Raw genomic sequence first — 13,450 nt, forward strand, 5'->3', positions numbered from 1 at the left:
TTTTATCTTCCAGAGTGAGAATGCTCGTCTGGCTCTCTGTGAACACCCACAGTGGACTCCTGTTGTGGTAATGTTGGGTTTAATCCAGTGCAGTATCCCACCAGTGTTAAAGGCTGACATACTGAAGACATTGGCAGCATTTGGCAAATCACCAGAGATTGCTGCTTCTCTTTGGCAATCATTAGAATATACACAGGTAGGTAAAACTTAAGGCATTGTCAGGTTTGGTCATGTATACAGTGGAGTTGACTGGAAGGAGTATTATGAAGATGAAATGAAAGTTCTCAGGAACAATAATTCCTACTGCTAAATGCCACACTGAAAGTGAACTGAACAGGACTACAGTGCCTGCTGGTCTTGTGACATTCCATTTCTTGAAAATGAGCAGCTTGTGGAAGGGACCTATGATGAACACATGTTGCAAAACAGCTTGAAAGAGCTGGAATGGTAGAGGAATCAATGCTGATGAAATAGAAAATCTGAGCCATAATGAGAACATCAACAGGGCTTGGCCAAGCAACTTGTGGTGTCAGTTGTGCACGTTCTGACCTTGTCTTCAGAACCATTAATTTTTATTATGTTTCAATTATAACTGACATATTCTTCAACAAAGACGCTTCTATCTTTCAGATTCTGCAGACAGTTAGAACCCCAAGCCAGAGACAAGACACTGGGATTGAGGTGAGCATCTGTTAAGTAAGGATCTGCACTGATTGTACAGGGTACCCAAGCTATGAAATTTGTGTGATTTGTATTTCAAAGGTTTCTCATGTGGATGTTCTGGGATTTATCAGTTGGTGTCATGTCAGTAATAGAGGAGGTGATGCGCTGGATGCTGTGACTGGCTGCACAGAAAAGGGAGCTAAAGTATTGAGAAACTTAATGATCTATGGGTGGGATAAAAATGAGTGATTTCATGGAGAGTTTTCTCACTTTTAAAATGTAAGTGCAAATAATGGAATTAATTTACAGTCGGCCCTCTTTATCCGTGGTTTCAACCAACAGATCGGGAAAACCCGGAAATTCTGTCTCCAGCACTCATCATTTGAGCATGTGAAGACTTCTTTTTCTTGTCATTATTCCCTAAACAATACAGTATATCAACTATTTACATTGTATTAGGTATTATAAGTAATCTAGAGATGATTTAAAGTATACGGGAGGACGTGCATAGGTTACCGCAGATCAGGATCAGAAAAAAAACCCCGGAAGTTCTCTCTCCAGCACTCGTTTGAACGTGTACAGACTTTTTTTTTCTTGTCGCTATTCCCTAAACAATACAGTTCATTATTCCCTAAACAATACAGTATAACAACTATTTACATAGCATTTACATTGTATTAGGTACTATAAGTGATCTAGAGATTATTTAAAATACAGGCAGTCTTTAAGTCGGAACAGGTACATCCAGTATTATTTAGTGTCAGTTAGTCAACTGTTTGTCTTAGTATATAGTACATACTTTACCTTTGTATGCATATAAAACATTTTAAGAAACTTATGTGTTTCAATAAATAAACCACTGTGTTGCTTAGTAATAATCGTAGCTTTCATCGGGCCAGGGCTTTTCACATTCTCCATTATTCTCACTTTATCCTTTAAAATTGTTCCGATCATTGACCGACTGTAGCCTAACGCTTTTCCAATGACTGATGGTGTTTCACCTCTTTCCAATCACTATTATTTTCCACTTGATTTTCAATCGTGATCGTTTCCCATCAACGAAACAGGAATACTGCAGATTCAGCAGCAGCCATGGGCGGCGGGTTGGAGCTCCCCCGGGTCCTAAAGTCCACTCGCACTGAGACAGGTTAAATAAGGGACTTGAGCATCTGCGTTTTTTGGTATCCGTGGGGGGGGGGGGGGGTCCCGGAACCAATCCCCTGCAGGTAAGGAGGGCCGTCTGTGCTCTTCCATCAGAACATTTTCGCTGTGTACCACACAATTGTGTTTATCAAATCAGTCTGAATGATGAGTATCTTTAGAGTCTAAACCTGGATTCCCAACCTGGGGACCACAGACCCCTCGGTTAATGGTTAGGGGTCCATGGCATGCAAAAGGTTGGGAACCCCCTGGTTTAGACCATCTCTTTCTATAGATATTTTCAGCAGTTACCAGTATTTCATTCAGACTTTGATTGCTTATGGTTGTTCATTTTATTGTCGTAATTCTTCAATACTGGGAGCGATACAAGATGTGAAAAATAAAAAGGCATTTCAACTGCTTTGAATGTATTTTTGTTTGGGGGGAAATAGGTGAGGGATGAAGTTAGTAACTTTAGTCATCGTGTTTGCCAGCAACTGAAAAAGAAATCCACCAATAATTGTGCGAATCAATTACTGCTATTGGATTTGGATTGCTTGGATCACATTGCTTGGAATTGATTAATGTCTCATGCCCATTCCTTTATGCAAATCATACAGAGCTGTCTGTCATAACATTTGCTTCTAAAAATAAATGCTATTTTAAATTCTGTAAATGATTATCTAGATAAGATTGGAGCCAGTAAGGTTTATATATATAGATATATTTTTTTTTTGCCCTGAAGTATTTTCATCATCTGGATTATACTTTGGGCAAATCTTTCTGAAGCTGCATTGATTTAATCTGGTCAAATGACTGTGATCTACAGCCGTGAACAAAGTCTGTTATTTCAGGATCAGGTTTATTATCACTGGCATATGACGTGAAATTTGTTCACTTAGCAGCAGCAGTTCAATGCAATACTAGCAGAGAGAGAAAAAAAATAATAAATGAATAAAATGATAATAAATAAATAATAAATAAATTAAACAAGTAAATCAATTACATATATTGAATAGATTTTTTTAAAATATGGAAAAAAACAAATAATGTATATTAAAAAAAAGTGAGGTAGTGTCCAAAGCTTCATTGTCCATTTAAGAATCGGATGGCAGAAGGGAAGAAGCTGTTTCTGAATTGCTGGATAATTTAATTATAATTGTAAATTTTGTTAAGGTTCAGGCCAAATGATAAAGTTAAGTGAAAAAGTCAGCTCTACATTTTGACTCTGTTTGTTTAATAGTGCTATTTAGTCATTCCAGTATGTATTTGTGATAGACCAGATTCCCTTTCAATCAACAAAGGTTACATGATGAATTGATACATATTTCAATCACTTGGATACAGAGAAAATAAAAGAGCACATCAGATTTGTTGTGCAGTGCAATGGTTGGTGAATATGAATCTATAGGAAACTTTGGGCCAATGGCTGATGACCGTGCACTGTCCTGCTCACAGGTCAGCTCATTGGTCTTGTGCTTGTGCGTTGAAGATCACATGAAAATTGGAGATAGGCTGGGGTTGAATGTTAATGCACCTTTTTTCCAATTTTGTCAGTGTATGGGAAAAATAGCACTTTAGTGATGTCTGGCATAATTAACACAATGTTTGAACATGATTGCCGACTCTTATTAAAAATGTAACTGGGCTGTTTGTTTATTTAGCTTCATCTTTGTCATTGATTTCCAGTAGCTTAACTACTCCCCCCCACCATTTTCAAATTTTCAATTATTTACAACTGTTTGCACTTCCTGAGATGTCTAAGGTAACCAGCCAGTCAGCCCCTGAGGTCAGTTGGTATTTTAAAATTAGCTACTTCCATGCATAGTGTAGGACCCTTTGCTCACTGTCTGTAGTCTTGAAGAATGAGAAACAAGCACCTAGGTTTCCTGTTTTTAGTTGTACTCCTCCAGACTTGATCACAGCCTTTTATTGCTCCTGCTACAGACTTATGATCCCTACACTATTCTTATCCTGCTTCCTGATCACAGTTTCTAATTGAATCAGGATGTCCAGTCACGGCATCTTATTTGATCATGGAGTCATTTAACTCTAAGCTGAATGTCCACTTGCAATTCCAGTAAGTTATCGAAGTTGTTACTCCGACCTCCGCTCATACAGTGACTTTTCTTGTCCAAGCCGTCATCATGTTGCTCTCCATGTGCATAACCTAAATCTAACTGTCTCAATTGAGTTCAGTTAAATGTTCTAATTAAAACATTCACTTTGTGTTGGGCTGCACTATGTCGGCCCATTCAGTACATTATCCTGCCTATAATGTACAAGAATACTGTATTTGATGTTATATATGGCCAGGAGGTATGAAATGTATAATGAGGGCTTGTTGGGTTTGTAAATGCTAAATTATGATAAAAGAACAGGGCAAGAACAATCAGACTGTTCTTTTTAAGAGGCATTGGCAGGCTGGCTGGTGGCGCAATGGCATCAGCGCCGGACTCCGGAGCGAAGGCTCCCGAGTTCGAATCCAGGCGGGCCACCCCCGAGCACGCTTTCCATCCGTGCTGGGTTGAGCGTCGAACTAGCCACTCGGCCTCATAAAGAAAACAAGGGTCGAGTCAGGAACGTTCATGTCGTTTTAATCCGAAAGGAGACCAATCCTGACACCACGCACTAGACAAGAATGGCTGACTCTCTGGTGAGACACACTAAAACAAAAAAGGCCAGAGCAACGCACACAAAATGCTGGAGGAACTGAGCAGGTCAGGCAGCATCTATGAAAGTTAATAAACAGTTGATGTTTCAGGCTGAGCCCCTTCATCAGAATTGGAAGGGAAGGGGAAAGAAGCCAGGGTTTTGGCCTGAAACATTCCTCCTGTATTTTGTATGTGTTACTCTGGATTTCCAGCATCTGCTGAAGACTCTTTTGTGTTTAGTATTAGAAGGGCAGTGCCGATTACTTCCTTGAGTGCTGCTTGATATCTGTGTATTCAGGGTGCAATGTATTATTATTTGGCTTTTTCCTCAGGTGGAGCTGAATGAAATTGAATCTCGCAGTGAAGAATATCCACTCACCAGATCATTTTGCTACCTAATAAGCACTTTGGTTGAAAGTTCCTTCCCCACAAACCTTGGGGCTGGGCTCCGTCCTCCAGGATTTGATCCATATCTCCGGTTCCTCAGGGACGCAGTGTTCCTTCGCTTTCCTACAAGGGCCTACAGGAGGGCTGCTGAAAAGGTGAGAAGTGAGCTTGTAAATATGGAAACAAAGCTGGTTATTTCTTTTTGTCTTTTTTCCCCATTATGCTCCACCTTGTATCACTCCATATCTGTTCTTTGATGTAAAAATTGAAAATACTTAACAAGCGTTTATCAGAAAGGGTAATGAAGGGTCATGCTTAGTTTGGAATTCCAGACTCCTCAATATTTTGAATTAGTCTTTAGCCTCTGTGAGACAATACTGATTATTGACATGCGTGATTTTCCATAGTGGGAGGTGGCCGAAGTTGTGCTTGAGGTTTTCTACAAACTGCTGAGAGATTATGAGCCACGAGCAGAAGATTTTGCAGATCAAATGGTTGAGCTTCAAGGTAAGTGATAGAATGTTGAGGATTCCCAAGACTAACTGTATCTCAATGGGATTTAGCTTCCAAGCTGGACTGAATGTGGTGTATTAATGGTTGTGCTGTTAAGACTTCCCAGGTTTCATGTAACATTTTGAAAGTCAAATTTAGTTTATAATTCCTTTTCCCTTTGCTTCTTTTTCCAATTTTATGTGTTTTTGGATTTGAGAATGAAGTAGCCTACAAATCACTGCAGTGTACTGCCGAAACCATTCTCTACCCTATTTCATCGGTACCCCTGCAGCAAGCTCTATTACACTGATGTGACACTCCTATCCATTGTGAGCTATTGATAATGCCATTTTATGATTGACTGCAATGCCAGTTAGTATTTAATAAACTGCACAGAAAGCAGGAAATTTGGCCAGTTAACGGCATCTATTATTGAGGATAGGCTCGAATCCAGTATCAGACATTTCAAAAATCCTATGACAATAAAGCAGTCAATATGATTTTCAGAAAATGAAGACATAGTAGACTGCAGATGCTGGTATCTGGAGCAACAAGCAATCTGCTAGAAGAATTCTGTAGGTTGAGTAGCATCTATGGTAAGAAAGGCATTGTCCACGTTTTGGGTTGAAATCTCATCTTAAACATGGAGTATCCTAATGCAGGGTTTCATCCAGACACGTTGGCTGACGTTTTCCTCTCACAGACGCTGCTCAAGCCACTGAGATCCTTTAGCACATTTGCTTGTTGCCTTATTTAATTAAACAAATGTTGGATACACGTGCTAGACTTCTTTGGAAATGTAACAAACATGGTGAATAAAGGGTGACTTCAAGGTATATTGCATATGGATTCCTTAAAGACATTTGACAAAGTGCCACATAGTAGGTTACTGCATTAATTTGAGTGGGTGTTGTCGCTGGTCAGGGGGTTGTCTCTTGACATTGGTAAATGATTGGTCACCTACCGAAAACTGAGAGCTTTGACAAATAGATTGTTTTTGGGTTTGCAATCAGTAACTAGTGGGGCACCACAGACCTTGGTCTGTGTTGTGGAGTGGCACAGTAGCCACTGGAGTGGTAAGCATAACACTATTACAGCACCAGTGACCCAGGTTCAATTCCACCACTGTCTATAAGGAGTTTGTAAATTCTCTTCTTGTCCACATGGGTTTCCTCCGGGTGCTCTGGTTTCCTTCCACGTTCCAAAGACAAAGGGTTAGGAGGTTAATTAGGTGGTACAGGCTCATTGGACTGAAAAGGCCTGTTATCGTGTTGTAAAATAATGAAAGTAAAAATATTCACTTGATCTTGGGGACTAAGTGTACATTGAACATAGAACAGTGCACTCAGTACAGGAACAGACTCTTCAACCCATAATGTTGTGCTCAACCAGTTATATTAGTTAGCAAATGGCCAACTAAATTCATCCCCACTGCCTGCATAATGTCCGTATCCTTCCATTTTCTCACATTCAGGTGCCTATCTAAACATCTCTTAAAAGTCTATAATGTATCTCCCTCTACCACCACTCCAGGGAGTGCATTTCAGGTACCTACCGCTCTGTTTTACATTAAAAAAACAACTTTACCCTCACATTACCTTTGAACTTAACCCCATCTCACTTTAAATGCATGCTTCCATTAATTCAGACATCTTAGCCCTGGGAAAAGGAAACTATCTAATCTATCTATGTCAGATCTCCCCGTGGCCTCCGCCACCCCAGAGAAAACAACCCAAATTTGTCTGGCCTCTCATTATAGTGCATGCCCTCCACCTGGATGCTCTTTAAGAAACCTAATGCTCCCCCTTCCTTTGCTTCAAAATGCCCTTCATATTAATATGCTCAGCACTGCTCTCCCTATCTTCCATGTCCTTCTCCTTGGTAAATACTGATGTGAAGTACTGATTAAGGACTACACCCACATCGTCTGCATCCAAGCAAATGCTTCCCCCTTATCCTTGAGTGTTCCTACCCTCTTCTTACTTATCCCCTTTCTCTTGATGTACAATATGTGTAGAATAACTTGGGATTCTCTTTAATACTGCTTGCCAAGGACCTTTCATGGCCTCTCCTGACCTTCCTAATTCTCTCCATTATTCTCACTATTTACTGTACATGTTGCAAACATGCTATATCTAATTCCAAAAAAGATGTGTGAAATGATCTGCTCTTTATCATTGAACCCTTAGGAGAACTCGTGCTTGCATACAAGTCTCCAGGATACAATCTGATGTTTCACTTGCTGAATGACTCTCCAATGCTGAGTCTTTGTCTGAGTCTTTTGGAGGAAGGAGTTAAATTATTGGATACTTGTGCACCATTCCCTGGTAAGCAAATAACAATGCACAGTTTGATAATGAGTTAGGGTACTGATATTTTAGTAGTGTTTTTATTTTTTAAAAACTCATAGTTCCTAAGTCCTTTTCTGCTGCTTCCTTGTGGCAACCTTTGTAACTAGCTCTGATGGCAGTGGAGATTTGAGCCTTCAAAGGTTGATGATCTCTTGAGTTTTACACAACTAGCTAATGGGAGAGGCATTACATTGACACCAATCCCATCAGACCCAGAGGTCTACTGGGTGGATGGTGGATTTGGTGATGGCTACTGGGATGTATCTAGTGCAATATCACAACAGACACAGTTTCACGTAGAACTGTTGGCTAGGAGCATTCACTTTTGTAAAATTATCTTTGAGTCACGGAACATTGTGTAAATAAAATGTCTTTTGATCTGGAAACTGTAATAAAGCTGTTCTTCGCAGTTTTTTCAGTAGACCATCTCTGGTGTTGACTCCATATGATGCAACAATTATTGAAACTAAAGGGGGTAAAATTCAGTTTGCAGACACTGGCTTCCATCTGAACACTGCTTTTGTAGATAATGTTTCATATTCCTGCTGCACATTTACTTTTGACTCAAATCGGACATGACTGAAGCTAGCAAGACACTGAACTATGAACTCTGAGGAGAATCCTCTGATCAAAGCCAATTATATTTTTTCCGACATGTCAATACTTGTATCTCAGATTAAATTAGTAGAAAATAGTATAACGATGTTTCTTAAATATCTTGCAATTCAATTCAACCAAGTGGTCATCACCCTCACACCTCTCTTGCTTCTTGCCACTCCCCTCCCCCAGCCTGCTCACACCTTCCCCACTCCAGTTCCTTTCCTTATTTCTCACTTGTTCTCTCCTTTTTCTCCATCTCTTTCCTGTTCACAGCCTCTGACACTCCCCCCACCGCAGTAGCACCCCTTCTTCACCCACTGGACACCAGCAAGATGCTGTATTATTAATTATGGGTTCTGTTCTCCAAATGCTTCAGGTAAAAAGCACCTGGAAAAGGCAGTGGAATATTCTTTGGGTCTTCTGGAGCTGGCCCTGCAGAAAGAGAATCAGTTCATGGATTGGCTGAGAGAGAGCCACTCCTCCACCATTGCCACCCCGCTTGAACAGCTGCTGCAAGGCATCAACCCACGCACCAAAAAGGCTGACCATGTGGTCAACATTGCCCGGTGAGTAGAAGATATGCCAATTTTACACATGGCTCTTACTAATGCAAAGTTAGTAGGAAAGTCACTTCATGGAATGATGGAACAATAGATAGACCAGGAATTCCCAACTTCTTTTTTAAATGCCTTAGACCCCTAACATGGACTGAAGGGTTCGTGAACCCCAGGTTGGGAACCCCTGAGATAGAGCATTAGAGGAGGGCAACTGGTCCATCACACGTTTTATGGATTGAGCAATCCCAAAAGATTCATTCCTCTTCCCTTTCCAAATATACTTATGAGTATTAATGTAATGTTCTTAGGTACATGGGTGAGAGGGGTATGGAGAATATGGTCTGGGTCCAGGTTTATGGAACTAGGCAGAAAAGCAGGTTGGCATAGACTAGTTGGGTTAAGCGACCTGTTTCATTGCTATAGTACTCTGACTCTTTGGAAAACAGTTGTCCACCTTGGAGATCCCACTCTTTATGATTTCCTGAAACACTGCATGATCATTTTGCTTCCTTTACCCTTGGAGTTAATTTTTTAGCCTGATGCCAAAGCTTATTCTGGGACTTGCCCTAGCTTTCCCATGGAAGTTCTGTTTTCCAGCTCAGAATGGACATGGATTAGTGCAACCATTGATATTAGTCTAGTAGGATGCTGCCAGGGATGCTTATCACTGGACACAAGCATTTTACTGGTAGAAGAGGAAAAACTACAAGTTGCTGGACTTAAACCAGTAACTGCACAAACCCAGACAGTTCTCTAGTTGTTCCATGCGTCATGCTGATTTTGGTTGTGCACTTGGATCCTTCCATCTCATTTGTTGCGGAATGGCCAGTCCCTGGAATGTGTGCTGCAAGAACCTTTCAGTATCTCATGCGACCGGCACTATCTCCAGCTTGAACTTGAACTTGTGGACTGTCCTGTCTCCCTTTCTCTTCACCATCTACACCTCGGACTTCAATTACAACACGCAGTCTTGCCATCTTCAGAAATTTTCTGATGATTCTGCCATAGTTGGATGCATCAGCAAGGGAGATGAGGCTGAGTACAGGGCTACGGTGGGAAACTTTGTCACATGGTGTGAGCAGAATCATCTGCAGCTTAATGCGAAAAAAACTAAGGAGCTGGTGGAAGACCGGAGGAGGGCTAAGGCACCGGTGACCCCTGTTTCCATCCAAGGGGTCAGTGTGGACATAGTGGAGGATTACAAATACCTGGGGATACGGACGGACAATAAACTGGACTGGTCAAAGAACACTGAGGCTGTCTACAAGAAGGATCAGAGCCGTCTCTATTTCCTGAGGAGACTGAGGTCCTTTAACATCTGCCGGACAATGCTGAGGATGTTCTACGAGTCTGTGGTGGCCAGTGCTATCATGTCTGCTGTTGTGTGCCGGGGCAGTAGGCTGAGGGTAGCAGACACCAACAGAATCAACAAACTCATTCATGAGGCCAGTGATGTTGTGGGGGTAGAACTGGACTCTCTGACGGTGGTGTCTGAAAAGAGGATGCTGTCCAAGTTGCATGCCATCTTGGACAACGACGCCCATCCACTCCATAATGTACTGGTTAGGCACAGGAGTACATTCAGCCAGAGACTCATTCCACAGAGATGTAACACTGAGCATCATAGGAAGTCATTCCTACCTGTGGCCATCAAACTTTACAACTCCTCCCTCGGAGTGTCAGACACCCTGAGCCAATAGGCTGGTCTTGGACTTATTTCCACTTGGCATGATTAACTTATTATTATTTAATTATTTATAGTTTTATATTGCTATATTTCTTTACTATTCTTGGTTGGTGCCGCTGTAACGAAACCCAATTTCCCTCGGGATCAATAAAGTATGTCTGTCTGTCTGTGCTGGAGAAGTTAGAGGTATACTGTATTTAGAACTATACAGGGCTCTTTCAGTACCATTGAATTCTCTTGACATCAGAAGAGCAGGTAACTGATGGATGCTGTCTAACCTTTTATTTAAAAGTCATATCATTTCACAGTGATGCATATTATTTGTTCAATATTTGAATGTAATTTGTTTGCAGAGTACTTGACTCTCTCTCCTCATTCTTTTGCTGCTGGCCCTCAAGATAATTAGAAGTTTTGAGAACTTTCCTGTTTCACTTGCTGCACATTCTGCTCGCAGTAAATTTCTTCCATCAATATTTAGTACTCTTGATTAAACTCTGTTCTGAACCCAATGCTGTGTGAAACCTGAAGTTATTAGGAATGCATGGTTGTGCTCATACTTAAGGCTGTTTTGACTTCAACATGTTAAGCTCACAAAAGGCTGCATCTATCTTTGTGAAAACTAACTGCGTACCACAAGTAAACTGTTGGGATGTTGAAAATCCAAGTAAACGCTGGGCAAAGGTTTTTATGCTTCTCCTGTTCCACAGCTACCTGTGCCATGGAAGTACCAACCCTGATTTGGCCTTTGGAAGTGCTAAGATTCTGTGTTACATCACACGTTACCCAAATATCCAGGTGAAACTTGTGGGAGACTTCACTCAGGACCAGGTAAAGTGCCGATTTCTATTACTGATGATTTGCTTTGAAGCCCAAGACACATAGCTGGGATATTGAATTGCTCTTCAACAAAAAGTTGTTTCAGCAATAACTATTAAGTATTGGAAGAGCTAGATGCTTCACAGAAGGGTATAAATTAAATTTGAGCTGATGGAGTAAGTGATGGCCAATTGACTGTCAAATATTAGTCTACAAAACAATATTTGTCACAATAGCACATACGGTCAAAAAATAATATTAGCGCACATCCCTGAGTGGCATGGCCTGAAGATTGATGGTGCATGGGATGTTGTCTTGGAGCCATGTTTCTGTAAAAACAAAACACAGCAGTTCCTCGTCTCATGCTGGGTCAGATGCAGACGACGACAATTCAGTTTATCTTCCGGGGAGTGAACACAGGAGAGCAGCACTGGTGGGAGAGCCGACCCACAGGGGCCAGCCTCCAGTCCAGCATGGTTTCCAGTGTGCCCACCGTGCCTCCTGTTCTCTCCCACACGGCCTCTGATGCCTCCTCCCTGGGAGGATTTTGAAATCATTACAGGGTTACAGTTACTGGCCCACTTTGGTGGCTGTGCTATAGTATTTAATCTGAGAAATATTATATAACATAGCCCAAGCATACCACTAACAGAGATACTTAAACTCTATACCTAGTATCTAATGCATGCACTACTGATTATTGTCTATCAACTTGAAAAGGACTTAAACGGAAGCAGGGTTCTAGATTACAGCTGGAGAAAGCAGCCTCTAGACATTACCTTGTCTGTCCATTTGATTGAATAATCGCAAGCTCCTTCTTTGTCCTGCAGTCGTTCCAAGAGAATCCATGATATATAGCTAGCATTTTATTTATTTTGCACTGTATGGACATATCAGTGTTGACGAACTTCCCCAAGCATGTATCCCTGTGACATCGTTTCACTCCTGTCTTTATGTAGACTGCAAGCGAAATGTTGATGGGTGGTTTTGTGGAGTGCTTGGACAGCGAAGGTGCAGAGGAAATGATCCAGCCTGAAGATGGTAGGTACTAAGGCGGGAAAGGGTGCGTGGATTAAGGGTGGGTGTGGGGGTATGGAGAAATGGATGTCTGGATTAAAATTACATGTTTTTTTTCCTGCTGAAAACTTTTCCAGCAGTTGGTTTAATATTGATAGTGGAATTAGCAAACTGATTTGGCTTTGTGTCTGTGGGAGAAGGGTATTTTAATCCCAGCTGGGACTCCAAATTTCAAAATAAATGAAAGGTGAAGACAACAGCCAAACTGCTGGAAGTCAGCAGGTCAAACCACATCTGTGGAGGCAAAGAAATGATTGACATTTTGGGTCAAGACCCTGCAGCACGACTGGGTGTAGAGGGAAGATAGCTAGCATAAAGTGGTGAGAGAGAGCGGGGCGAGATGAAGGCTGGCAAGTGATGGGTAGCACAGGCTGAGAGGGGAATGGGCTAAAGGCACCAGTTGGGGAATGGGGAGGAAGAATTTTAAAAAAAGAAAGCATTTTATCTAAATGGTGAGATGCTGCAGAGTTCTGAGATGCATATCAATTTGAGTGCTCTTGTATATAATTTGCAAAGGCTTGTATGCAGGTGCAGCAATAAATTAACAAAACAAATGGAGTGTTAAACTTTATTGATTGTGGAATAGAGATCTCAAGTAAGGAGTTTGCACTTCAGATATTTAATGTGAGATTGCATTGAGAGTAAAGGTGTAGAGTGTTAGCATTATTTAAGGAAGAATGTTAATGTGTTGGGTTGATCTGAAAGGAAAGATCGTTAAACCAAGGTTTGTATTTGTTGAAGTTTTTAAGAGCAAGAGGGGTCTTTATTGAATTGTATAAATTTTGCAGTCACTTGATAGGATGGATATGGAGAGTATGTGAAAACCTCGAACTAGAGATCACTGTTTAAAAATAACTTCTCAGACTCAAAATGTCAACACCTTTTTCTTTCCAAAGGTGCTACCTGATCTACTGAGTGATGGCAGCCTTTTCTGATTTTATACCAAATCTCTGACAACCCCGTCCCTGACACTCTCCTCCTGCATATCTTCACTCTTACTGCTAAAGAATATTTCATTGAATTCAC

At 41.1% G+C, this 13,450-nt stretch overlaps 1 protein-coding gene across 2 annotated transcripts in view; it reads left to right on the forward strand.

Annotated features, from left to right (window-relative positions):
• Positions 1 to 13,450, forward strand: part of nup205 (nucleoporin 205) — a 131,179-nt gene that overhangs the window by 58,410 nt on the left and 59,319 nt on the right. For both annotated transcript variants that reach the window (XM_073058947.1, XM_073058948.1), the window contains 8 exons: positions 14 to 196; positions 631 to 681; positions 4,790 to 4,999; positions 5,252 to 5,351; positions 7,526 to 7,663; positions 8,664 to 8,853; positions 11,239 to 11,359; positions 12,307 to 12,388. In XM_073058947.1, coding sequence (XP_072915048.1) covers positions 14 to 196; positions 631 to 681; positions 4,790 to 4,999; positions 5,252 to 5,351; positions 7,526 to 7,663; positions 8,664 to 8,853; positions 11,239 to 11,359; positions 12,307 to 12,388 — 1,075 coding nt within the window. The remainder of the gene's footprint in view (positions 1 to 13; positions 197 to 630; positions 682 to 4,789; positions 5,000 to 5,251; positions 5,352 to 7,525; positions 7,664 to 8,663; positions 8,854 to 11,238; positions 11,360 to 12,306; positions 12,389 to 13,450) is intronic.

This window comes from Hemitrygon akajei, chromosome 10 (assembly GCF_048418815.1).
Source record: "Hemitrygon akajei chromosome 10, sHemAka1.3, whole genome shotgun sequence".
NCBI lineage: Eukaryota > Metazoa > Chordata > Chondrichthyes > Myliobatiformes > Dasyatidae > Hemitrygon > Hemitrygon akajei.